This window comes from Alligator mississippiensis, chromosome 3, assembly GCF_030867095.1.
Source record: "Alligator mississippiensis isolate rAllMis1 chromosome 3, rAllMis1, whole genome shotgun sequence".
Classification (NCBI taxonomy): domain Eukaryota; kingdom Metazoa; phylum Chordata; order Crocodylia; family Alligatoridae; genus Alligator; species Alligator mississippiensis.
In genome coordinates, this window is record NC_081826.1 from 113,632,928 (window position 1) to 113,660,313 (window position 27,386).

General features: G+C 43.3%; 2 protein-coding genes and 1 long non-coding RNA gene across 4 annotated transcripts in view; 1 reads left to right on the forward strand and 2 right to left on the reverse strand.

The window, feature by feature from the left end:
• Nucleotides 1-6,527: 6,527 nt before the first annotated feature.
• Nucleotides 6,528-14,296, reverse strand: BLOC1S4 (biogenesis of lysosomal organelles complex 1 subunit 4). The gene is made up of 5 exons (XM_006272090.4): nucleotides 14,056-14,296; nucleotides 13,690-13,761; nucleotides 12,367-12,468; nucleotides 9,895-10,029; nucleotides 6,528-7,372 (listed from the first exon to the last, which is right to left on the reverse strand). The coding sequence occupies exons 1-5, from the start codon at nucleotides 14,233-14,235 to the stop codon at nucleotides 7,271-7,273; spliced, it is 591 nt and encodes a 196-aa protein (XP_006272152.1). The 5' UTR covers nucleotides 14,236-14,296; the 3' UTR covers nucleotides 6,528-7,270.
• On the forward strand, nucleotides 7,372-26,611 carry LOC132249353 (uncharacterized). 2 transcript variants are annotated; one of them, XR_009460791.1, is made up of 3 exons: nucleotides 7,372-9,572; nucleotides 22,273-22,426; nucleotides 26,367-26,611. It is a non-coding gene; the product is annotated as an uncharacterized LOC132249353 (long non-coding RNA). The 2 variants fall into 2 exon arrangements; XR_009460790.1 differs by lacking the exon at nucleotides 7,372-9,572 and adding an exon at nucleotides 14,348-14,440.
• PARD6G (par-6 family cell polarity regulator gamma) overlaps nucleotides 18,435-27,386 on the reverse strand; it is a 98,595-nt gene continuing 89,643 nt past the window's right edge. The window contains exon 3 of the mRNA XM_019490490.2: nucleotides 18,435-20,802. Coding sequence (XP_019346035.1) covers nucleotides 19,943-20,802 — 860 coding nt within the window. The 3' untranslated portion in view covers nucleotides 18,435-19,942. The remainder of the gene's footprint in view (nucleotides 20,803-27,386) is intronic.

Below are 27,386 nucleotides of genomic sequence, written 5' to 3' on the forward strand. Positions count from 1 at the left end.
GAAGTGAGGAGCAAATTTTAAAACAATAACCTTGAAATTAAATGTGGCTGTAGCAATTTGCATACAGTACCCATGCATTTAATTAATCTTGAATTGATGCATGTTATTATTTTTTTTAAGCTGCTGCACATTTTAGCACAGGTACTCCATAAACACACTTTTGAGCAGCAATTTGGCACCTACTTATTATATGTAGTACAGACTATGGATGATATTAGTCCAAAGCCAAAGGCTCTTGATCCATGTAGTTCACTGGGCTGGGCCCTACCACGAGTCAACAGCATTTCAAGCCATAGTGGCCCCACAACACTGCTCAGTATGTATGTGTACTCCAGATACCACCTTCACAAAGGACCCATGTGCTAATTAGCGCCCATTCATGACCAGAATCGGGTGTTCTTGTTATGAATTCTGGGATGTGCCAAAAATTTATATGCAGATAAGGTGCTAGACAATTTGGTCTGGCTTCACCTCACGAGGAGCAGGGCTACACTAATCATATGTGACAGGCTGAGAAGGGTGACAGGGATTCTGGGTGAACTCTTTGGGGCCTCGTTTTGTGATGTTTGCCAGACATTTAAGACTGGTGAAGAAACAGGAATAATTGTAAATGGGAAAGAAGATGAAGTAGAAATGTATGCAATGTTGTGGCTCACCATGACTTTAAAAATGAGTTGGCAGTGAGAGGGACTATGTACTACCATATATCTTCAGATAGGCTGCACTGACCTATCCTTGTGGTAGGCTCCCATCCGCATCTCAGCCTTTTGGCTAAAAAACAAACATTTTTGGCACTAAGGGGAGGGTGTCAGGGTTGGTTTTGGCCCTTCTAGTGTTGGCCTGGTATTGTGGTACCTCTAGGCCTGATAGCAGTCCTCTGTGGAGGGAATACCTACCCATTTTTTAAGGGCCAAAAAACCCCCAAAAGGTGCTCATTAGGATGTTTGCCCAGCGTGGTCTGTATGTTTTATTATCAAGCTCAGTGTTGCATTCATTTAATCAGCTTCATAGCTGGTTTCCATTGCTAAGCACATGATGCTTTTGGCAGCAGTTTTAAGATTGATAACGTATTTAGTGAAAATTCATTGTATGCAAGTATGAAGGGCTTTTCCCCCTCATGCCAATTAGGGGAAGAAAACTTGTCTTGTGAATATATTTAAATTTGTAGCACTAAGCCTGGGTGAATGCCTAAAAATTGCAAAAATCTAGTGCTGTGACTTGGATCCTTGGGAAGTAACTACTGTGAATGACTGGAAGATGTGCAAGGAGCAGAAAGAGACTTCATGAAGAGTATGATCCTGCTCTCAGTTCAAGGTTTGAAACCTAATGGAACCCTATTGTTATAGTCTATGTAGGAATGGATGGGTTTACATACATACACGTTTCTGATGATCTAACTAAGTGGGGTGAGGATAAGGTTGGACCATGTGGGTTTCCCTGGGAAGTGTTAGGGCAGGGGAAATGGGATTCTACTGAAAAGGCACTGCAGGCTGTAGCATTCAGTAAGAAAGGAAAAGAGGATAGGAAAAAGGCACTCTTACTGCAAGGTCTTTGCTGGGGAATTGGCACCCTCTGAAGGCAAATAAATTGATGAGCCAAAATATATTTCTGGAGGAGGACAAGGGTGCTTTGCTCCTTTTTTGGTTAACTCCTACCTGTTTGTGGGATCAGCCCCACAAATGCCCTCAACTACATCAGTCCCTATGTCCTACCCGCATAAGAAAGCCCTGCAAATTTCAGTGATTATTACAGTTAAAACTACTGCAAGGAATCATGCTCAGTGGTACAGACAAGTTAAAGATGCTTTGTATCTACAAGTGCCTCAGGCCGAGTCTTGTGTTAAATCATAGGCTCCTGTTCCAGGTACTACTGTCAGTAAATTTGTTGAGTGTTTCTGAGAGAAGTTCATTGAATAGAAATGCATAATCCAGGATGGTGCTGCAGAAACCAATGGGAGCCTCTTTGTGGCTTCATGATCTTAGATTTATAGTGAAGGGTTTCTCTAGCCGCTGCACTGTCACACAGGTAAGTGGCTGGGGAGATACTACTTCCCCTTGTGCTTCTGAATTGAAGCTTTTTAGCCATTTAAAGTGGAGTTTTTGTCACTTAGAGGTGAGTAATGATTCCATTTCCCCCACATAGCCTACTACACACACTGAGTCTATACACTGGCTGGAAAGCCATGGTACATGGCCATGCATGGGTGCTTCTTTTGGATATGCACCTATTTGTAACATTCAAATACCTTGGGCCCTAAGGCCTACCCAGCTAACTAGTAGCCCCTATTGTATGGGGGCTAATGGGTGAATACTACAACAAAATACTTGGGACAACAAAGGCCAAAAACAGGAGTGATGTGAGGGTCAAAGGATCAAAACGTGAAAACGGGTGTGCCTGAGGGGGATATTAAGCAGAGCATCCCGCCCCATCCACCGGTCCTCAAAGGTATCCAAGGAGCCAGTGGATGCTGCCCACTGGTGCTCTGCCTGCAAATGTGCGTAGACACGTGAGAGAAAAGCGGCCCTGCAATCTCTGGGTACCTTCCTGGCCAGAGCCTCCTTCCGGGTCAAGTACAGGACCCACTTGGCCAGGGTCAGGAGGAGGTTGACCAGGAGGTCCCGGGACTTGGTGGGGCTGCAAATGGAGTGACCAAAAACAAAAAGGTGGGGGGTGAAATTCAACCAGAACCTCAAGAGGAGGTTCTGAAGGTGGAGGGGCTGCAGCCTGGCACACTCAAGGGTCATGTGTGCCAGGGTCTCCCTCTGCCCACAGAAGGGGCAGGAGACCTGGTTATGTACCTGCAGGTAAGTCCCCAAATGTAGCTGACCAGGCACCCATGACTAACCAGCATTAGACTTGAAAAGAGTATCATCCCATGTTTTAGCTCCAGTGGTTGAAGGGTTAGAGCAGTTGCTCAGGAAGCAAGGTTTGAACTTTTATCTTTCTGACTTTTCCATTACAGTACTTTAAACTGCTATGCCAGATCCTGGCTTGAAGGGTTGGGCAGAGCCCTCTCCCAGTATGTGGGGTCCAGGCAGGGGCTGAATGAGGCCCTAGGGTCCCATCCTGGCACATGGGATCCAACCTGGCCTGCAGACCAGCTTGGCAGCATTCACCTGACCCACAAGGCCAAAAGGTGCCACTTATCTAGACTTTCAAGAGCTGGCCACCTGAGCAGCCAAGGGTGGGAGGTACATAGGGCCAGCAGGACAAGAACAAATATGAGGGAGGGTGTGTGGCTCTGCAAGATGGATGCTGCTTGGATGGGAGCAGTCCCTAGGTTCTAGCATAGAGCCTTGCTGCCACTGGAGCAGGAACTTCCCACCTGCACTGTCCAGTCACTTTATCCAATGACTGGTAAATGCAAGATGTAGTGGAGCCACTTCAAAAGGAGCACAGGAGGAAGTGGTTAAAACACAGGGCAGGAAAATCATAGAGGTGAAAGTTTAATCCCCTTTGGGGTAAGGAGGGCCTAGAACTTAGCTCTGTGGATGTCATAAACAGTTAGCTACTTGGGCTAAAATATAGGACGGCCCAAGTCCCTGTTTTTGGGCTTGTATGCACACACATGTACATAGAACATGTATGCTCATTCTCCACATACAGCTTATGCATCCGCAGCATGGAGGCTGGGCCAAAATGCCCAAATATGTGGCTAGGAAACTGTCATTTAGATGCACAAAGTGAAACAGAATTTCACCCTGCGTGTTCAAACCTGCAGTCACAGGGCTGAGAGTATCCCTGAAAGATGCAACACTTCTGACTCTTATTGGTACTGCAAAATGGTCTGGAAAATACAGACCATTTGGGAGATATAGTTAGTCTGAAGTCAGTAGAAGGCAGGGCAGATTTCCTATATATACTGCCTTCTACTGACTTCAGACTAACTACATTTCCCAAATACAGTGGCAATCCAAAGCAGCAGTTGGAGGCTGCAGCGAAGGTTACTGCAGCTGGAGACCAGCTGAAGTTTCAGAAACCTATCACAGAGGGAGCAACGGACACTGGATGACGAGGAAAGGGTACAGTAGGCAAAGGGCAGAATGGCTGAAGTGAGAAAGGCGAAGGCGTGGGTTTCAAACAGACTTACCAACATGACCTAAATTTGAGCCACCAAACTGTTGCTGTCCTGTGGAGAAAGGGGTGACACAGACATGTTTTTAAATGCTCTTGAATAAACTTGTTGCCTGTGAACATTTCCTGTGCTTTTTACAGACAGGGAAAGGCCATGGAGGCCTTCACTAGAGCAGTGTTGCTCAACCTGTGGGTCATGACCCAAAAGTCAGTCATAAGAATATCTGAAAGGGGCATGAATGAACTTTAGCAATGGATTCTCCTTTAAAGGAGAAAAACATGGGAAACTGCGGTGTTTCCCTTGCAGGCTGGCAGAGTTTCATCCTGCAAGGGGAAGCTAGGCCCCTCTCACCCCACTCCCTTCCCCTGCCCCTCACAACGGGGGAGCTGGGCCTGTGGACAGAGGGTCGGGAGTCAAGGGCACTGGGTTGGGACTGGCCATTGGTTTACAAATGGGCCCTGGTACAAAAAAGGTTGAGAACCACTGCATTACAGGACTGAGAAGGATTGTGGCAGCTATGGACACTTGCTGACCTTATTTATAGAAGCCTGAATGGGGGTGGAGTTGCTATAGGAAGATGTGTCAGCTGCTTCAGAGAACAACTGTCTGTTACGTGATAAGTTAGATGCAGGGCTGGGTGATTAAAAGAACAGAAAGTTTATAAATCATAAGCAGTTTACACAGGCAGGTTAGGTGCCTTGCTTCCAACTCCCCAGACTGAAGGGGCAGGAGACTAGGTGTGGCTTTTCTCCTTCAACCTGTTCATTACAGATGGCTCTGTCTGGAGTACAACTTCTATAGGAAAGACCAAGTGGAAGGAAACTGAAGCACAAGGGAAAGGTCTTGTATGTCAGTACTCAACTAGGAAAACTGAAGCTGTTCGGAGTTCTTCCAAATTAAAGATAGCCATAGAGGCTAGGAAAATTCCCAGATAGTGGCAAAGCAACTGCTTAGGGAAATGAGAAATAAACAACATTTCCTTAGTTTAGGGCATCAGGTTGGCCACTCAAGATGAATTTGGGGGAGACGGGTCAGAAGCACACTTTTCTTCTCTTGAGCTGGTGGGGAAATAGAAGAGTGAGCTTAGGCGGAGGTGTGGGATTTGATTTGACTTCTCCTGCATAAGGAAACTACTTGTTGCACGGTAGCACTGACAATTTCAACAGGAATTAGGTGCCTAATTTTTCAGTGCTTTAAGGCAGTTTTATACATTCCTGCAACGTGAACATGTCTGAAATGGTTTAAACACATATGCTTCTGCCTTGAGCAGAGGGCAGGACTGGATGACATCCTGAGCTCCCCTCCAGCCCTGCTTTTTTACAGTTCTAGGCAGAAGTTTTGCGAGTGTCTGTGCTACCTTGCTTGGCAGTCAGACCTGGAAGAATTTTGATGTACAGAGAAGGAAGGATGCCACACTGTCCTGATTTTAGGTGGGCTGAAGCAACAATTTAGGACCTTGCCCCAGAGAGGTGAAGTGGCAGATAAACATACTATACATCTATAATTCCACTGAGCCTTTGCCTGTGCATCTCCCGACAACAGAGGAAAGTTAGTGACAGTTAACCAGTGTTGTCCCTCACTCCTCCTCTTGGAAGGGTGGGAAACATAGCTACCCTTTCCTTCACACAAGCCCATGGAGCTTTTCCAGTTTCCTCTTACTAAAGTGACATTAATACTTTGTTTAGACACTCCTACTAGTGATAATGTATGAAGCAGAAGAAAAAAATTAACTTTCAGTTTCTAGGGCAGTGGTTCTCAACCTTTTTACACTCAAAGCAAACCTTGTTAGACTCAAAACCCCCTTTAGAAAATTTTAGCTCTTAGATTTCACAAGTTTCTTGACTCCAGAAAAATAATAGAGCAATTTTTCTGTTGCAAAAAACTCAGAAAGACCACAACAGGTCAGAATGTTCTTGACATTATGGGTTTCTATTTGAAATCTCTGGGTTTATCTTGTGAATTACATGTAGGTGCTTGCACACCTAATATCCCTGCCACACCTTGGTTGAGAATCGCTGTCCTAGGGGGAGTTTCCAGGACAATGGCTAGGGAAAGAAATAACTTACTTAGAAACATGGTCTGGAAGTCCATGAGAGATCAAATATGACAATGCTAATACTGTGGATAAAACTCACCTTCCAGAGCTGAATTACAGTTTAACAAAATGCCTGATGAGTTAAGACCTACAGTGTGGACATTACCAGCTAAGAGGAAGGCATATCCCCTAATTACTTACCATGAACAGCAGCACTCAAATATTCTTGGACTTCTCTTATCTAAATACTGACCAGTCCTCCTCAGCTTCACTTCTAAGTTCTAATTGCATAAGATCTCAAGTCCTTAATCAGTTCACCTCTTCCTACCCCGACAAAAAAACTAAGTATGCTGTCTGTTGTATACATCTTTGTAAAACTGATGTGGTCATAACCATATTTAGAAAAATCCATAAAAGTAAAGTATTTAAACTTTAATTAAATCCATTAAATTACAAGAGCTTTGGTAATCTCATATATATAATTTTGGCAGTTATTTACAAAAGTGATGGTTGTAGATAAGTACCAAAGAGAATGTTCAAGTTTAGATCATCAAACTTGACATTCTACAACAATCTCATTTACTGTTTTTCCTCTGCAGAGTCTGCCTGAGTTAGGTTAGAAAACAATTGGAGCTCTTACTCCTATGTATATTTAATACAGTACATTTCTTCCCCAGTTGTTGTGGAGAAGAGGACTCAAGACATTGCTTTTGTGCTTCTCTTTCCTCAATTACCACATGGCTGCTTAAAAAAGAAACCTTGTGGGACAGATGTAAGAATGACAGCAGCATGGAATCTAAAGTATTAACAGTACAAACCAGTGTATTTCCTATTTTATCCATGTTTGTAGAGAAGGGTTAAAAATGCAAAACCCTTTGCAGGAGTGTGTGTCTTTACTCATTCTTTTCCCCCACACATCTAACAATTTCAACACCTGAAAGTTTATAGCTCTGTTTTAGGAAGACTTCTGAAATCAATGCATATATATAGTACACAAAATAACCAATCTGCTTATAATACTGTCTGAGGACAGTGGCACAAAATCAGAAAGGCAGTAATCCAATGATATGCACAGAAATGCAGCAGCTTTGTGGCTTGCACTTCATTTGTTCACTTGGCATTTTTTCTTCTTGAGGATTCATGTCAACCCTAAAGCAGTCTCAAGAATAAGGTGGTTCACTGAGACAAGTAAAGTAGTCTTCAGTCTTGAAAAGGGCTGGAGGTTCATACAGGGTCTGAGGTTGCCGTGAGGAAGACGATTTCTGTAATTTAGGTAAAACATTTTATTTCTACCCTTTTTATGAATTACACCTCTTACAGAGCTAACTGTACTGCAAACTTGTCACCACACACACCCCAAGAGGTTTGATACCTGGGTCATTCACCAGATCATGGTGTGGAATTATTTAGTTCACTAACTCTTAGACCTGGACCTCAGAGTATCAATCATGACTACCTGTTGAATTAGGATTCTCCAAAAGTTTCTCTTCTTGGATTCATGACAGCAGTCGATCAAACAGGTGCAAAAAAGTTTCATAATAAAACACATGGGGCCAATGCTAAGAACAAGAACAACTTGTCTTGCATGTATACTTTGTTACCAGAGATTAATCTTTCTAGCTGTAGTTCAGGCATGTCTGGCTTCTTCCCTGGCTGGGTTGGGGAGAACAGCCTACACTACCTGCAGCATGTTCCCCCTGGTCTGAGTTAGGCTTCCTAACCTGTCTCAACCTATTAGTTCCCAACCTATTAGTGACTCCATCTAAGCAGCCTCTCTTGAATTTACCCCAACCCCTCCTTTTTCTGCAGTCAAGCCTTTCTAAATATTTAGAATATTCTTTGAATTTAGGCTCATGTTAAAGCAGAAAACATGCTAGCTAAACTTCAGCCAATCAAAAAAAATCCCCACTGATGGCTCAATCGTTCTTCTCCTCTGATGCTGTCATACCTCAGTCACTATTTTAACTTTGCTGCTCACTTTAATAACCTCTTTACAACTTCCTTTTATTTACCTTTTCACTTAACTTAGGTAACTGAACAGGCAGCCATGAATAAACATAAAAATACAAATGTGTTCCCCATTCATGCAGGCTAAAGTTGAATCAAGCACTAAACCTTGCCTGTATTCACTTTCACAAATGACACAACTTCTCTCTCAAACTGCAAAATTTACAGGAAGAAAAAATTCCATTGTATATTTATTATATCTACCTTCAGTGCATATGGAAACCTAAAACACTTGCATATGTTACTGGCTAACATGAGAACTACCCTTAATTAACAAAGGCACCAAAGTAAAACAAGCAGGTGGAAGGAAGAATTTTCTCATTTTATATTCCAAAAACGATGCTTCTTTCATTGAACTTCTTGATCAAGTGCATGGGATATTTTAAAGTACAATTCCAAAGCACATAATAATTAAAGCAAAAATAGAATTGCTATTCCAGTTGGACTATATCATCTAAAGGTAGCCTATGAACTTCTTTGGAAAATGCAACTGGACAGTGCTGTACCGAATGGCTTACATATTAAGAAATATGAGGAGAATGTTTAGTTTCCCCTTAGTTTCTGGATACATACACAGATCTGAAGGCCTGAAAAATGGCATGTCACTGCAAAAAAAAATTAGTGAACACCCATGCTGTAAGGCTTTTCAAACATTTAACTTGTTGTAAACCAAATTTTTCAGATAGAGCAAAGCTGTTTTCTCCAAGGATGAAGCTCAAGATAAGTGTAATGCCCTCTGTGTACTTGGATTTAAAAACCTCCATTTTTTAATATGGAAAAAAAACCCATTTCACTTGTCAAATTATTGTAAACCTAAACTTTTAGTTAACTTTTGAAAAAACAAGTCACAGGTGGGCCAAGAGCTTAAGTAATTTTATTTTAAATGTTTAAATCGATTGGCTAAAATATGGAGATTCATTTCCTCAAACACAAATGAAGATATGTTTCCTGTTATTACACTCAGGTTCACTACAATGCTACAACTATCAAGACAGCAAAACCAAGGACTGCCACAAAATTAACTTTCTACCAGATTAAATGCTATTTTCCTTTGAAAGAAACAAGGCAACTTTAGGATGTCATGTAAAAATAACATCCTTACCTTTAAATGGTTTGGGAAATGTGACTTTTTTTCCCCTTCTCTTTATTCCTCTGAGGCCCTTAGATTGGAGGCAGCACTTTGCAAGATCATTTTTTAGTCTGTGCAGGCTCTTCCTACCTGCTTTGCATTTTGCTGGAAGTTAGTGATATTTTAATGAAGGTTTGCACTTTTGGTGCTTGGTTTGCAGGGTGTTCATATGGAGGCATGAAAAGGAAGTTCTCTAAGAGCATGAACTCAACAAAAAATATGATTTTACTACTCTGCTCTAAAATTTTGCTTAGACAGAAAGCCAAGCTTGAAGCTTCCACTTCAAAGTCAGATCTAAGCAACAGCACCCAAGTCTGCCATTCCAGGTAAGTAGTTTAAACCACTCTGGGTACATCTACACAAGACACTATGGCACTATAGCAATATGCTACAGCGCCGTAGTGTCCCTTAGCAAAAACCGTGATGCTGCTGGTATGTCACTGCAGAAACATGCTCCCTCGTTATAGCACGTTGCTGCAGCAACATAACGGTCAAAAATAACTGCATGGCTGGCATGACAGTATGGGTCGTTATTGTGTCATCTTTTAGTACTTCCAAAAGGAAGTACTAAATGAGGTGCAGTAACAAAGGTGCTGTGTATCAGCCACGTGTAGACGCACCCACTTACAGCCAGAGAGGAATACTTACATTAAGAAATGACGGGACACTGATTGTGTGCAAGATTTTTTTAAAGGTGTTTGGAAAGGTGCCCAGATCTGTTTCTGCCTTTGCGACTCGTTCCTCCATTCCAGCCACATTATTTCCAACCATTTTTACAAAGGCCTAAGTTGGGTAAAACAAAACAAAACGAAACAAAAAGGAAATATCTATATTAACAACATGTAAAAGCATTTTCCAGGTAGAATCCTGAAAAAGTTCATGTTATGTGGAAACTGGGATAGGATTCAATTTCTCGACAATTATAGGAAGGAGAGGACAAAAATCCTTGCTGCCAGTTTTGCAGATTTCAGAAATACATGGGCTTAGAGTCATCTGTTGCTTAATGGTTTAACATGTACCAGGAAACTGAGGCTTAATGTGTGCTTCCAATGTAACAATAAAACAGACAGTTTGAATCATTCTGTCCCTTTGTATCTTATACTGGTAAAATCACTATAGCGACACTGAAAAAAAAGACATTTGAAACCACATTTATTACATTGAGAACTGTCACTGTAGTAGCTGACACGCTGCATTTACTTGCATACCACACCTTTCCCCCCAAAAATCAGCCTTCCAAAGCTGGGGTGTATGCCTTAACTAGAGAAGCTGATTTTTCTTTGCTGGAATGGAAGCATGGAGAAACAGTGCTGAAAGATGGCTGCGAGGTTTACTCAAGGCAGCAAGCAACCTGATCTGCCCAAAACTGTTGACCATTTGAGAACAGTTGTGAAAGGGTTAACACTAGACTTTCCCTCTCCTGCTTGCTGTCCCAGAAACAAGCTGACAGCCATTTTGCAGCACTGCCTTTCCATGACAAAGCCATGACTGAAAAATATTTTTTTTCTATGTTCTGCTTTCCAAAAACTAAGGTGTGTGTCTCATTTGGGGATGCCAGAAATATGGGTTCTGCAAATGTCCAAGATTTGGCTTACAGAGCCTTTCCTAAAGTAAACCTCTCACTTAATAACTGAGGTACATGCTTCCCATTGCAACTGAAAAGGAGTTTATCTAGTATACCTGAATACATGTACAGCTGTATTTTTCTACCACATCTACCAATTTATGGCAATTGGGATCAGCAATCTTTCCTGTTCTGTGGAACAGTTCATCCAACTTTCAAGACATCTATCTCCTACACTAACCTTTTTCCTTTGTAGCTCCCCTTGTTAGTGAGGAGAATACTTTTTGAAATTCAATGATAAGATGATGATCAAGCACATTTTCCATTTTCTCCTGTTTCATTCCAATTTCTCTCTTATTTGCAGTCAGAAGAGGATCAGTGTCAAGGATGACATTAAGCTAGCAGAAAATAGGTCCCTTACCATTTTTGCAATACTGCTGATAAGCACTGCTGCTCCATATCATTTATCCTTCCATTTAGCTAAAAAATGTCAACAACGTTCTCTCATGTTTCCCTGTTCCTTTGTTCCATAATATGCAATGCACCATTACTTGCCTATTCACATGTACCATATCATCCAAATGTCAAACAACTTCAGTTACTCCTTACCCATTCCAATTTTGAATTACTTGTTTAGGTTGTAAAACAGCTTATTGAATTAGTCCATTTCTCCCCCTGCAATCTCTATTACCCTTTTCTTCTACTCTTCTCGTGCTCTTCCATGCTGATAGTATGAGAAGCTTCTAATCCACAACTCTGTCTGCATGGAAGTTTATCTGCATCTCTATTTGAAATTCATTTAATACCTTAGCCATCCATATATTTCCTTCTCGCGCATAGGCAGTATTTCAAAACCTGGTGTTATATACAATCCTCAGTAAAAATGCTATTGTGACTGCCAATTAACTAAATTAACCAAGCATAATAAAAGTAACCCTTGATAAGGTAAAAATGTAGGAGAAAGTATAGAAGTGATACATTAAAAAACTGTTATGGGTTGAGGTAAATGAAACATTTTTCTGTTCCTACACATTTTTGTACTTGCTGTTGGCAGTCAGTTAACAGCTCCCCACTTTCCTATCCTAAAAAAAAAAAAAAAAGAAAACCCTGTATTTGAACATAGGGATGCTAAGAAACTAGAACAAAACTGGTACTTTTTTTTGTTTGGTTTCAGGTCTGTACACACTTCCTGCAGTTCTGACATTTAGTGTAAAGCAACAGTAAAATACTAGCGACTGGTATACATACATATTGCTGGATTCTTAAAAACTATATATATATATTAAAGACTATATACATATTAATATTATATTCTTAAAAACTATATACATATCAGCAAACACCTAGTGCTCTGACTGACACAAGGCACACCCTAAGAAACTAGAAAGACAGTGAAATAAGATGTTCAGTACTTTGGTAAGAGTCACTGCAGGAAACTTTTTGAAGCTTAAAAAGGAAGTTTGGAATTCTAAAGGGAAAAAACCCAATTAAAATCCTATTGCCGGTGTCCCTTGAAGAACAGGACTGTAAGCATCAGAGGCAGCAAATATAATTACCTCTAGTTTGTCAATCTTGCTATAGATCTGTCTCATTTCTGTTGCTTTCATATGAATCTGAGGTACGCTTTCATGAACAACTTGGGAGGAATCGTTGCGAATCTAAAGAAAATTCAAAACAAAAATTCAAATTCAAAATTGTGATGTCAAGTGAATGCTATGACTAAACCCGTGGATAACTTTAGAATATTCCAATACTAAAATCAATGAAATCTAGTAAAGCCACTAGAACTTGACAGCTGTAAACACACCAGTGCTATTCATTACAGGTGCATACAAACGTAGGCTGGATTTACATTTTAAGCATTTCAAATGGAACAGAGGAACAAGGAGGAGAACTAGAAGGCAGAACTTCATATTCAAAGATGACAAAGGACTTAACAAAAGTTGAGATGATGGTTATTTTATAGACTGGACAAACCGAGGCACCAAGGGTGTCAACTGACGTCACCTTGCTTCTGAGAGAAGGCCTCTTGTCCCAGGGCTGTACAGTGTGTTTAAGTATCTGCGGCATATGTGAGCTAAAATGTCATTTGGCCCACTGGGCTCCTCCTGGATTGGGAAATTTGGCATCTGGGAAGGGGTGGCAATTAGAGTGTCTATACTTGTGCTTTAGGGTGGGGGGTGTGTGCTTTAATTAGAGCAGTTCTGAGAGCTGCTCTAATTGATGTGCCTGCAGCGTCACGCACACTCAGGATCCTGTGCTTCAAAATAGAAGTGGGGGTTTGTTCACTTTAGTTCAAACGCCCCCGCTGCCATCTTGAAACATGGGGACACTGAATACATGTGACATGGAGGCTGCTGGAGCATGCTAATAAGCACGTGCCAGCAAACTAGACTGAATCTGCTCCAATGCCTGCTGACTAGCATGCACCAGAGCAGAGCTCCATCACACACATAAGTGCCCTTAATGTGGCCACCCTCCCCCACTGCCAAACTCCCAAACCTCAAGGCCGTTCCTGCACAGCAGTGTGTGTGTATGTGTGTGTGTGTGTGTGTGTGGGGGGGGGTGTTATACCCCCTTCCCTCATATTCAAATCAGGGTTGACTTGGACCTGAGTAAATGTGGTGCTTTTCTTTGCTGCCTAGAAGAGTGTCCGGGCAGGGGAGCCCCGTCTGGACTCTCCGTTTCCAAGGGCCGATGAGATGAAGCTGGCAGGGCAGTGCCCAGGGAAGGAGCCTGTCTGCAGCCAGGCTGGACTAGGAGCTCCTGGGGCCCTTCCAGCCCCGCTCCTCCCTGACCAGTGTAGCTGGGTGTGCTCAGGCCACATCCTCTCCCTCCCTCCCCACACAAGGTCAGGCTGAGCGCCCCGCAGCACCTACCATGTCCAACATCCCCACGAACTCGTCCACCCGCGTCAGCAAGTCTTCCAGGCTCTTGTCCAGAAGTTCCACCTGCAGGGACAGAAATGGGTTAACCTAGCACTGGCAGTGACGTCACTCCCCCCTCAATGGCTACCCGGGCTCAGGCCCCCCACCCCCGGTTCTGCTCTCTATGACGTCGCCCGCAGCCCCCAAAAAGCCAGATCCCTTAACCCCTCCGTGCCCGACTCACAGGCCTCCGGCCGGGTCGAAGCACACCGCCGCCCGGGGCAGCGAGAGCAGTTGTAGCGGTGGGTACCCTGCGGGCCACTGTCGCCGCTACGGCAGTGAGCAGGGGACAGTCGGCGGCCGCGCCCGGACTCTCACCTGCGCGCAGCAGGCGGCGCCGGCCGGGAGCAGGTAGGCGGCGTAGGCGGCAGCAGCGCGGCTCAGCAGCAGCTCCGCTGCATCCCCTTCGTCCCCAAGCTCCGAGGCGCTGCTCTGGCTCTGTGACACATTGCCACTATCTCCACTCACGCTAGCGCCCGGCGACTCCGCCGCCTCCATCCCGCCGCGCCCGTCACGCGCCTTCCCGGTCACGTGGGCAAAATAGGCGAGACTGCTAGTTTACAGGAGCCGCCGAGGGTCAAACTCCACGCGAAGCGCGGAGGAGGCAGCGCATGCGCCGTAGCCGGGGCGAAGCCCACCCGCCCTTGGAAAGGAGGGCGGGCGCTGTTGTGGCACGTGGGGGCTCCAGCATGCATGGATGGAGGTAGGCGGGGGGTGTGCTGATGTAGCAGATACATGCAGACAGGGTTCTTCGGGTAGGTGTGATGTCTTGTATTAATTAAACCAACTAAATACTTGGGCAAATTGTTCTTTCGGGCACAAACACCCTTCTTCAGGCATAGGAAGAGCCTGCTGGTGCGTTCTCCAGGCTGGACTAGAAGCCAATATACAAAATGCAGGTCTGTGTCAATGCAGTTGTGTGGCAGCGAGGATCAGAAGGGGTGCAGATTCAGTAGTACCTGAAATAGGGTCGCTGACCCTCCAGGTTTGCCCTGGAGTCTCCAGGAATCACATCTAGATCTCCAGAAGATGCTGGGAGTCACCCCGGGAGATAAATGATGGGGCATTCATTAAAATAAATATTACATGTTAAATCTGATTTATACAGTAGTCCACTGGGTCTTTAAAATGTGCATCTGCCTTCCTGATGTAAAGTCTGCGCACCATAATCTGAAACTGATACACCAGATATGAAGGCACATTTGCATTGCGCGCCACCGGCATGTTGCCATTTCGGAAACCTCCCGGAATAGATTCAGAGTTGGCAACCCTAGCCTGAAACGAATAGCAGATACATGCAGGCAGGCATTGGGTGGGTGCATACATGCATGCATCTCATCCATCCAATGCCTGCCTGCACCCGGTGCCTGGATGGAAGAATGCATCAGAGGCAGGCAGGTTTTATCCCAACCCCCAGCAGCTGTTAGAGAATTGCTCAGGGAAGCACCTTCAAAATTCTCATTCATTACCAGTATAGCACAGTAAAGTGTATACTACTGAATAAAAACCAAACAAAAAAACCCCACCACTGCAAGCACTGAGAATGAGATTCTTTTAAAATGCGCGCACACAGCTCTCTGCTGTGGCACTAGAACCTAAATCAGCAGGGCCACAGCTGCTGAAGGTCATGTCAAATCAGCTTACCAGCCTGATTGGGGAAGCATTAACATCAAGTTTTCCTTAGGTATCTCCCAGCCAAAGCAGCCACAGAGTTCAAGTTTACCTTAGAAAGAGCTGCTGCTTTCTAGAGTTGTTACAGTTTTTAACAGTAACTAAGTTTTCTCTAACTGAGAAACAGAAGTTCCCCTTCTCCTTTTTCCTTCTTTACTGATTCAGGCCAGCACTTTGCATTCCAGACTTTCCCTTGTGCATGCATGTAGATAAATTTTCATTTAACTGCAACTGTTCCAGAGCACCAAGGGTGAGGAAAGCTGCACTGAAATATGAGAATAACTAAAACATGACAAAAACCAGTAGCAATACTCTGGACAGTAGTGCCTGAAACTAATTTAATTTTTTTTTTTTTAAGTTTCAAGCTGATCATCTTTCTTGACTGTGAACTCAAAGTCAAAGTGGGAATGATGAATTCAACTCTTAAATCCTTAATTCTGTCCCACAGCAAAGTAACCTAGGCTGCGACTTTGCATCTGTGTGTAGCTTTCAGCTAAATTGATATGACTTCCATTTCCACTCGCCCAAGGGGGTATTGCTGTCAGACAGGACACAAAACACCCAGGGAGTGGGAGATGGGCCCCCCAATTGACACAGAACAGGTGAGAGAACACCTCAAGAAGCTAGACATCCATAAGTCTGTGGGCCTGGATTGAATGTACCCGAGAGTCTTGAAGGAGCTGACAGACATCATAGCACATCCTATGGCAAAGATATTTGAAAATTCTTGGTGCTCGGGTGAAGTTCCGGAAGACTGGAAAAGAGCCAAAGTGATCCCAATCTTCAAGAAAGAAAGGAAGGAAGGAAGGAAGATCCAGAGAATTACAAGCCAATCAGTCTGACATCCATCCCTGGAAAGGTCTTGGAGAAAATCATCAAGGGATCTATCAGCAACAGGGGGCAGCCTTCTCAATGCCAGCCAGCATGGCTTTGTTACTGGCAGGTCTTGCCTGACCAACCTCATTTCCTTCTGTGACCAGGTGACACAGTGCCTGGACAAAGGAGACTAGGTTGTCATATATCTATCTGTATCTGGGGATACAGGCTGACCTGGACACACTTGCAAGGTGGGCAGACCAAAACCTAATGGCCTTCAACATAGAGAAGTGCAGGGTGCTCCACCTTGGGAGGAAGAACCAGCAGCATACTTATAGACTCAGCAGTGCTACGCTTACTAGCACCATGAGACTTGGGGGTCTTGACTGACCACAAGATGAACATGAGCCACCAATGCGATGCTGCGGCTGGCAAAGCAAATCAAACATTAGCATGCATCCACCAATGCATCTTGAGCAAAACCAGGGATGTCATCCTCCCACTTTACTCGGCCTTAGTGAGGCCGCAGCTAGAGTACTGCGTCAAGTTTTGGGCCCCCCACTTCAGTTGGGACATGGATAACCTTGAGAGTCCAAAGGAGAGTCACCTGTATGATCAAAGGCCAAGAGGGCAAACCTTACGAGGAGAGGCTGAGGGACATGGGACTCTTCAACTTGGAGAAGAGAAGGCTCTGGGGGGACTTGGTGGCAGCCTACAAGTATATAAGGGGGTGTGCATCAGGACCTGGGAGAACAGTTGTTCACCAGGGCTCCCCAAGGGATAACAAGGTCTAATGGTCACAAACTCCTGGAAGGCCGATTTAGACTGGGCATAAGAAAAAGTCTTTACAGTTCGTGTGTCCAGGGTCTGGAACAAATTCCCCCCAGAGGTGGTGCAAGCACCTACTCTGGATTCATTCAAAAGACATTTGGATGTTTATCTTGCTGGGATCATTTGACCCCAGCAGACTTCCTGCCTACGGTAGAAGGCCTGGACTCTATTATCTCACGAGGTCCCTTTCAGTCCCTAATGTCTATGAAATCTATGAGTGAGTCTGGCTTCTTATATGTCCAATTTAATGACATTTCTTTGAAGGAGGATTTAGTATTTAAAAATAAGAGTGACTGACTGAGGCAGCTATTGCTGAGAGAGAACAAAGTCCTCTTCTGCCAGAAAGCAACTTGGTGTTTTTCAACCTAAAAGTTGCTAGTCTTGGCCTGCCTGCTTTCTCCAGTCGCAGCAGTGTTTTCTTCTACTCAGAATTAATTCATCTTGCATGGCCAAAAGCATACCTGGGTTATATTAACAGGAGTGTCTTGTGTAAATCAACAGAGTGATTCTTCCAGTCTGTTCAGCACTGGTGTGGTCTGACCTGGGCTACTGTGTCCGGTTTTGGGCTCCGCACTTCAAGAAATACATGGACAGATTGGAAAGATTCTGGTGCAGGGTGACAAAAATGGTTGTAGATGCCTGGAAACGTCTTACAAGGAAGGACTAAAAGAAGTAGGATTTAGTCTTCAAAAGAGAAGACAGGAGGGATATGTGGCTGTAGGGGACAAGACTAGGAGCAAACTGCAGCAGAGCAAATTTAGGTTGGAGGTTGGGGGGAACCTTCTGGCTATGAGGATACTAAACTAGAATTCTGTTTAGATGTGAATAATAATAATACAAAAATCAGCTATTTCTACTGAAAGATGTAAAAGGGGAGGATAGATGGGTGCAAAACTTCAGCCAGCCAGAAATCTACTTACTTATAAAAGCACAGTAGACCTTCAAATAACACTACTTTTATTGATAACCGGTCTGATTGACTGAAGCAGGTAATGGCACAGTAAGTAATTAGGTGCTGCACCAACATCCATCACATAAAAATAACTACTTTTGGAAGGATACAAATAAAGTTGTTGTAAGATGAAGTAACAAGACTGATATTTCACTCTTGCTAAGCCTGAGCAAATTTGCTTATGGTGCCTAAAACAGCAAATGAAAAAATATTAATAAATAAGACCAAAAATAAATGCACAGATTTAGTTCAATGTCCCAAAGCTTATCTAACTGTTGCTCATATGTATTTTAAATTAGTAACAGGAAATTAATCCACATACATCTTTCCTCTAACTCCAAAACTGAAGTCATCTTTTAAAACAAAGTGTTCCAAATGTTTCAATCAAAGCAGTATAATCAAGTAAAAAAAAATCCATTTCACTACATTTAAAAAGAAAAAGCTTTAATCCACGCTACAAAGTTAAAAAAAAACCAAAAGAAAATGACACACAAGGTAGAAGTAGAAAAATACATTGTACAACATTTATATTTTGTTCCTTAAACTGTTGGATATTACAAAACATTTTAGATTAGACCATTTTAACACCTCATGGTATTTTCTGTAGCAAAGAAAAAAACTGAACTGGAAGTAAATGGGTTTTCTTTTGTGTAACTGGTCCAGTTATGGTCTTAAAGTTGGTAGTGTAAGCAGTATCAAATAAAGATTTTTTAGTAACCTACGACATAAGCTGTATTTTAAATTCCTAAAAAGCTTTGTACCAGACATTTCAGCCCCCTCCCTGATGCTTGATGACAACTGAAGGGGTCTGAGCAACTTATTCAGAGTTAGCCTAGAATGTTAGTCAATACTGCTTAAATGTAACATAGCCGGTCTTTTGTAGCTAAAGACTTTGTGGATTCTGGTTTCCCCCCCACCAGAATAGTGAGATGCTTTGTCAGTTATGCAGTATAGGTCATGGTCTTAACCCGTGTCTTGTATTTTTGCTGCCTTCCTGCTTATGTCCCTTAAATTAACAGTAATTGTTTACCCAACAATGAAGATGATGGAAACCATAATCTGGTAAATTTGTCTAATAAATATTTAAAAAAAGAAAAAGAATGCAAAGAAAAAGAAGTCAGTTAAAAACCCTCTAGGTAATCTATTTTCCTTTCCACAATTGGTAAATCAAATGTAAAAAATAAAGTTTATAACTCACACAGTACTGACACTGACCAGCAGGTGGTGCTGATCTAAAAGGAATAACAGCATCAACATCCTTCTTTTCCCTTCTCACTTAAGACTTTAAAAATATATAAATCTCATTTGGTCAGAATTTATTTGGAAAGAGTAACTGCAGCATTTCCCAAACCTGGCAACCACCACACTGGGAAAATACTACTTTATACAGAGCTTGCTTGGCTTAGACAAAACGTGGCCAATATTCTGCACAATGAGTTAACAGAAAAATCTGTATGTAAGCTGCTGTATCAGCTGCTGGTTAATTAATCCTTTAAAAAGAAAGGAGATTGATGTTTTACTCTATGACCAATTCAAAGAGACCCCAAATAGGTTTGTTACAACTATCAAGATCTAATTTGTATACAAACAAATTAGAAAGACACCCACTTACGTAGCAGACATGCTAACTCAATTGTGCAGCTCTGCCATTTCCTAGTATACAGGATTTCTCAGATTTATGGAATTAAAAATAATTTTCATTCTCACCTTAGATGCAGGATGAACCACATTCATGCTGCATCTCAAGAATTTGCAATACACAGCAGATTTATGTCTAATCTCAGAAGCCATATTTCCAAGAAAGCAACATTTGTTGCACCCATGAGGTCTATGAGAACATAGGTTCTCTTTTGTTCTGTGCATCACACGTTGCAAGAGTCAAGATTTGTTCCAATTGGCACTTAAGACTAAGAACACATAGTACAAGAACTGCCACTAAAGCGTAATCACAGTTCCATCCTCCTCAATGCCTCCTCTGGGGATAACCAAACTATGTCGGGGATCAGTTTTTAAGGAACTTAGTATTTTATGGATGTTGCCATTGCTTTCCCGGCCGGAACTGTTGTTGAGTACTAGGTCCCTCTGAAGTCTGTGGCTGAGACTGCTGCCATTGATGCGGGAGAGGCTACTAGACGGCAGGCTGTGCAACTTGGGAATGTGCTGTGGCTCCAGGCCACCCTCAATGACAATGTCAGCCTCCTCGTCACTCTCCATTTCATCCGGGTGGAAGTTCTGCAGAACATGGGAGGAAGGCAAGCTGTGATGACTAGCCGTGCTATCCGTAGACTGGCCCGAGCTGCCAGACATCCTACTGCTTCTGATAATATTGTTCCTTTGGTTTGCTGGCTTGACAGTGATAATAAGATTGTGGCTGTTGGCGATCATCATGTCTGTAACTTGGTCAAGAGTTTTCCCAGCTACTTCAATTCCATTAACTTCCAGGACTTCATCATTAACAGCCAGCAACCCGGTGCTCTCTGCCAAGCCGCCAGGAACCATACGAGAGATGAAAATACCTGGGACTTTTTCCAGTCCGTGAGGAGTTACTCGAACGCTGGTCCCATCGCGAATGTAAAAGCCTAGTGGTTTCTCACATCCATGTCGATACAATCTCACTCTTCTGTGTGTTTCAGGAAGAATGTCAACATCAATGATGGAAGACACTGGTCTAAAGTCATGAGGCATACTGATATTAAGATGGGGGCGTCTCCGAAGGTTGTCATTACGGAGGGCCACAAGAGCTTTCTTTTTCCGGGATAGCGTATTGGTCCCAAAGTTACCATAGTCCGCTTCATCTGGAAAAGAAAGGGGTATTGATATAGTAAGTTCTGTAGACTATAGATCTGAAGCATGTTACTTCCTAGCAAGTCTGGTTCAATGAACAACAAATCCCAGTATACAAAAAAAAATACTGATACAGTTAAAGGTTCGGGTAGGTGCTGGCTGTCATGCCCATTATTTAATTGACTAGATGATTAATGTTTCCAATAGCAAGATTCCCATTTTGCAAGATTCACTTTAGATTTCCAAACCAATCATTTATTGTACAGCCTGTGACTAGGTGTAGTTGCAACTCTGATGTTCACTACTGCACTGTATTTTCAACTGTTGATCTCTCTCGAATTGTGCGTGTGCCTTTCAAATACAGCTGTGTGTGCAGAGTCTACCGCAAACTTTTATGTCCCAGATATAGATTTAAACATTTATGCTAGTACCTGGAATAAGTGCTGTTCGTTTTTTTTTTTTTTATTTTGCAGCAGCAGCGGCAGTATCCTGGGTATATATTTTAAGAAAATGTGACCAGCAGAGATGCATGAAAATGTTTGTTGATTCAGTTATGTATTACATATGTGGAGTCATTGTGATGATGTGTATTCAAAAATGCTCAAGCAGTCCTAAAATTAGGGTATCAAGTATTTTCATCCTAGTCTACAACAGAAATATGGCATATTGTCCTCTCACCATAGTCTACACCAAAAATATGGCATATTTTAGAATAATGCAACATCACAGAGATTTTTATCAGCAGTTGAAGTGGACTGCTATTTCTCATGAAAGCACTAATAAAGTGTTAATTAATTCTAGTGTTGGAAGACACAATTCTCTAAAGATAAAATACTAAAATAGGGAAGCACTAATATTTCAGATGAGTATCACTTTTGTTCTTTCCCTCTAGCTTGCATCTATCAATGTGAACTTGAAGACTGGTGCTATGGTTGTCTGCTGGGCTTTATCCAAACCCAAAGTCTTAGCAAAAGCAAATTTAGAACCAGATTTTCTACAGAAACCCTAAATGGATTTGATTATCTTATGTTTGAAAAAAATGATTACATATTATAAAGATGTATGTGATGAATAACTAGAAAGTGAAGGGTATTAGGATTACTTTATTTAGGTTATATAAATTACCCAATTGTTAAAGGAACTTAAGGAAGAGAAGTGCTTAGGTTTTTGGGTAGAGAACATATATTTATCATCATCATCAAAAGTTATATACTGCCCTATCCAGAAAGACTCAGAATGGCTTACATAAATGACAAATACCTCGTCTATGCATCTAACTAGAGTTTTTTCTTTTAACTATGGTCTTTTGGGGGTTTTGAAGAATTCTCTTAACCCACAGTCCATTTGCATCAACTATGCTAGTACAAAGGGCCTACACAGGGGCTTATCTTAGGGAAGACACCCCACAGTGCCAGAGGTACCTCTTGGACAGATCTGTTATGTTTAAATTAATGTCTGCCTCATTTATTTTTTTTCGCCAGGTCCTTCAAAGCCAAGCCAAGCCAAGCCATGTTCCAGGCCAGCCCTGTCCAGTTGCTTTGCTATTTATTATGCTATGGCATCAGGACTACTTCCAGAGCTAACCCACTGACTGACAAATTCCTCCATCCCCAATTATGTGGTGTGCATGGCCAGGTATGGAAATGTTAAAGTGATCCAAGCACAATAGTCTGAAACATTTCTGGAAAAAAATGTGCCACAGCCAGGATGATGACTGGGTAAAGACAGCACCTTTTTATTCAACAAATCTGCCCATGAGCCAGCTCCCTGCATTTCGAGTCACAGCTGCTTTATTTTACTGACAGAAAGAATACACCAAATCTATGGCAACAGGAATTAGTTGCTACTCTGGTTCCCTTGCCAATAGCATTGTTAACTAAATTCCATTGCGGTGGGAGGGGGGGAAGGATTCACAAGCCCAAAAGAAGCCAGGCTGACTCAGGTCATAGAGATGGCTGGTGGCAAATTATTTTGCTTGTAAATTGAGGAAATCTGAGCTAGAATGAGTCACCAGCATGGAATTTCAATACCAAGCCCTAGCTTGAAAAGCAAACATTTATTAGGTAAAAATGAAATGCTTTTTAACCCTCTACTCAGTCCCTTAAAGCACCCAGGCATCACAAATGATATAATTTCTTGTGCTTTTTAAAATTCTTAATAAAGGGACACTCTAAATGAACAAGTGAGTAAAATACTGCAAAAGAAGCAGGGACCTTAGTTTTCTTTACATTATCATAGCAACAGGTGGGTGACTAGGTAGCACCTGGGTTGGTTTTAGTAATAATGTACGAGATAGCTCCTAAGATAGTGTTAAATGTCATAAGTAAAGAAGAGAAACACAGTAGCAGAACCACTTCAAACTTATGTAGTCATGGTGTCTGAAATTATTTAAAAGTAGTTTTACAGGTAACTTTTAAACCACAGAATAACCTAAAATGGGAGCATTCACTCAGAATGGGTTAACACCTTTTAATGAGTACCCTCTAAGCGTTTTAAAGTTATGCCACTTCAAGTGAAGGTTATCTTTGATCAGCTTTACCTAGGGTATTGTTAGTCTGCTCTGGGGAGATAAAAAGATCTGTTGTCATTCTTCTAGGATCCCAAGATGCACCATTCCCAGGCCTTCCAATTCCTTTGCTCTGTGGGCAAGTTTTCCACCTTCCTGAACTCTACTGCGGGGGTGGGAGGGAAGAAAGGGAGCCAACACCCCTGCCCCAGGAGGTGTGACCTCAGCACACTGACCACTCCAAGCACCCAGGTGCAGCTCACCAGTTTGCTGCTTTCTCTAGCACCCCCATGCAAACAGGACCAGCAATATTATTACCTCCTTCTGTGAAGAGAATGACTTCGTTCTCAGCGGGGTCTCAGCTCTGCCCTGGTGTGGCATGCAGTGAGCTCGCTTGGTCTCAGCTCTGCCTTAGTGCAAGTACTAACACAACTCCCTGCCAGCCCAATCCCAATTTAGTGAAAACATGTGCAAGACTTTGGTCCCTTAATGTTTATTTTTATTCTTTTATTCACTGCTTTCTCTCTACTTCCCAGTATTTCACCCTCCTGCTGGTTCGCTTCAGGTATCTGCTCCCCCCCAGACTTTTCCCCTTCTGCCCACAGCTCCAGTTGGCTCCTGCTGGCAGCGGAGTGAGGGAAGCCGCAGCATGCCAAGCTACTTGCCACTCTCCCCACCCTGCTCCCACCCCAGAGGAGTCCTGGCACCTGCCCATGGCTGTGCCTGCCAGGCCGTCTAGTGGCAAGTTACAGTTGTGCAGATCTGAGACTGCATTAAGCCTTAACCGAGGGGTGGGCAAAATGTGGCCCCTGGGCCAAATCAGGCCTACAGCATTATTTTATCCAGTCTGGGGCAGGTACCTCAGCCCCACCTAGCCCAGACCTGGGGAACAGCCTGGGCCATGGCATTTGCGGCTGGTCCCACTGCCCCTGGGTGCGGAAGTGCCACATGGCACACACAGCATGCTGGGATTTGTAGTCTATGGGGCTGGACTGTGTGGTGAGGGCAGCCTGGTGACCAGACTCAGCCTCCCAGCAAACCCCACCACCTGGGACTTGTGTGCCCTGCCACTGGACCCCAGCTCTGCTGCCCAGGCACCTTGACCTGTCTGCCCTGTACCCATTGCTAGGGGTACCAGATGGAGTGGGTGGGCGGACCCCCGTGGGCAGGGCATGCTCGGGTCAGTGGATGGGATGGGGCCACAAGTGGGCAGGGAGTGGAATCCACTAGCAGGACAGGCGGGCACAGCCAGGGCTGTGATCGTGGGGTGGTGACAGCATGGGGCTGTGGGACAAGACAGGGCTGCAATCTGCTCACCACACATCCCTGTGACAGGCACTGGTTTTGTGGGCAGGGGCATGCAGGGAGCAGATCACAGCTCTGCTCTAGGCCCCAGCCTTGTGCTGTCACTGTTTTAAAGGTAACCTGTAACAGCAACCTTATTTAGTTCTGCAACCACTGGGTATGAGGGGAAAACAAGACAAAACATCTTTGTTTTTGCTCTCCTGACCTTCTCACCTGCACTCAGCTCAGTACTCCATTCCTAGCATGCCAACATCTGAACAGCTTCAAAACAACTATCCTCAACCATAGGTGGATCCAGGATCCTGGCAGGGTGTGTGTGTGGCCATACCCCCTTCAGCCGTGTGGCACATGCAGAGTGAAGAGAGCTCATTGGCACATGCCAGGCTGCCCAAGGGGTGTGTGGCCTCATCCCGCTCTGCTCCAGCCAGAGTTCCCCATGTGCTGTGAGGCCTGAGCTCACCAGCTAGTCAGCATGGGGTCTGCCCTGAGTCTGTTTCTGCAGCCCAAGTGGCGAGTGCTGCCTGCTACTGCCATTTGCCCTTCCCCATCTCCTCCCCTTGCCTCTTGCCAAATTCAGCAGTAGGAACAAGTGGCAGCAAAGCTCAGCCCTGGCTTTCATAAAACTGTGGAGTTCAGGGGCTGAGTGCAGCTGCTGCTCATCCCCTTTTCCCCTGATGCTGAATTCAGCAGGGGGTGGGCAGGAAAGGCAAACAGTATCGTTGCTCACCCTCTGGAGCTGGGTGAAAGCAGGGGCTGTGGTCACGAACCAGCTGGTGAGCTTAGAGCTCATGGCACATGCAGCACTCCCCCCAGGAGCTGTGCTGACATGCCTTGAATTGCCAAAAAGAGGGGCATGGCCCTGCCACCCTCCCACCCCTCTGGATCTGCCCCTGCCCTTCCCATAGAGCTGGTACTACTTTTCCTTCAAATATGCATTAGACATGAGTGAGGGGCACATCACAGCCATCTTTTGTGCTATACTGGTATTTTTTAAGAAAATTCTTTTTCGTTAGGAACCAAGTCTAGAAACAAATCCTATATCTCACTAAACTGGGATTTTCAGTTTTTAACAAAGTCAAGCATAAGTTTCTGGCATTGGCCAGTCCTGCAGTATTAGTCCTTATGTTAAATGAGAATGGCGTGATAGGAGGCCCACATGTTTAAAACTTTGAACATTAATGAATGTTATTTTTTTTACATCCATAAGTGAGGCAACTACCTGGCTTTGGAGACAGAAGAAGCAAAGAAAGTATTAAGGAATTAAAATAAAGATATATGCTACATGATGATGTATAATTGTTGCTGGCATGTGGTCTGGGAGAACCTGCTAACTCAAACACAGTTACTCGGGCAATTTTTCTTTTTTACAGGAATATAATTATGTGTTTTATAGTTTCTGCCTCTGCTTTATCCTGCAGGGAAATAGCTGTGCTGAACGTTTATATCAGCAGTTTCCATGACAACAGAACCATGGAAAACATAAGTCACATGCAGAATGTCAAAGAAAAACTGTGGTGAGGCTAGAAGTGGAGAAAAAATTTATTAGCTAAACAAGTTCTCTCCAAGTTTGCAACTCTATCAAACTGTGGCTTATTACTGAATTTCAGCAATAAGCTGTTCAGTTGGTATTTGCCAGACTGAATTACAAATTGTCTATGTCAACCACACAGATTATATTGGTATGTGTTTATGATACAGTAGCAAATAGTAGTGAGTTTCCTCACCATAAAAAGTTTCAGGCAGTAACTCCATTTTTCCTAACAGAGATCAACAGTTACTCTGGGGAGCTTACAGTAGTCCGTGAGGCAACTGGGTAAAATTCGACATCACAGCAAGTTGTTCTGCTGCAGAACAGAAGTCATCCCTCTGTGGGACAAAGACTGCACAAACATTTGCACAGAATGGTCATGCAAAGAACACCTCCTCAATGGTCCTGTATTTCACACTACATAAGAAAAATGTAAACTCTGAAGGAGGCCAGTGTGAATTAAACTAAATATAAAGTGTGACTGATGTTATTCATACTACTCTGTTCACATCTGAGCATTGTATGCTGATCCTCCTTATTGGAGAGGGGTGTTGAAAGGATGCTACATGGAGCTTTTGCATGCATAAAACATAGGGATGATAGCTGATCACTGGACTACAGTAGACTCAAGCAGGACTTGACCTGTGCTGACAATTAACTTCCCATTAACCTTTTAAAATTCAGCAGGTATACATATATTTATAATAGGCATGGGGGAAGAATCCCAAACTTATCAATTTTGTCCTGCAAGACACCCCAAAGCAATGTTACACATTAAAAGTACCCACTTGAAGTTCTGTGGCCACCAACCATTATTAGCAAAAAATGCATTCACGTATAGTGAGATTTTTGAGAAAAAATGCTGATAAACCTTCTAGGTCAGAAATCAGATTTATGATTGTGCCTTCACTAATAAAACAGATGCAATTTTTATGGTGAGCTCTCATCAAAACAACTCCCTTCCCAATCACTTTATTAGTAGTAGAGATGACACCATCCTTGAAGAGTACTTTTCTTTAGGTTCATGACTACACTGATTTTGTTTAGATTGGTGGAATTCCCTCCTTTTTGTCCAACAATACCAAAACCTGGTAAAACAGTGTGTTCTCACTTCCAACTACAGAAATCTTTTCTGGCACAGTCTCCAGACGTGGTCAAAAACTAAGCTAAAAATATACTTTTGGACCAGCCCAGAACACAACAAGCAGGCAAATACTCATGGCAATCATCAGCTACTCCCTAACAAAGTTATAGGT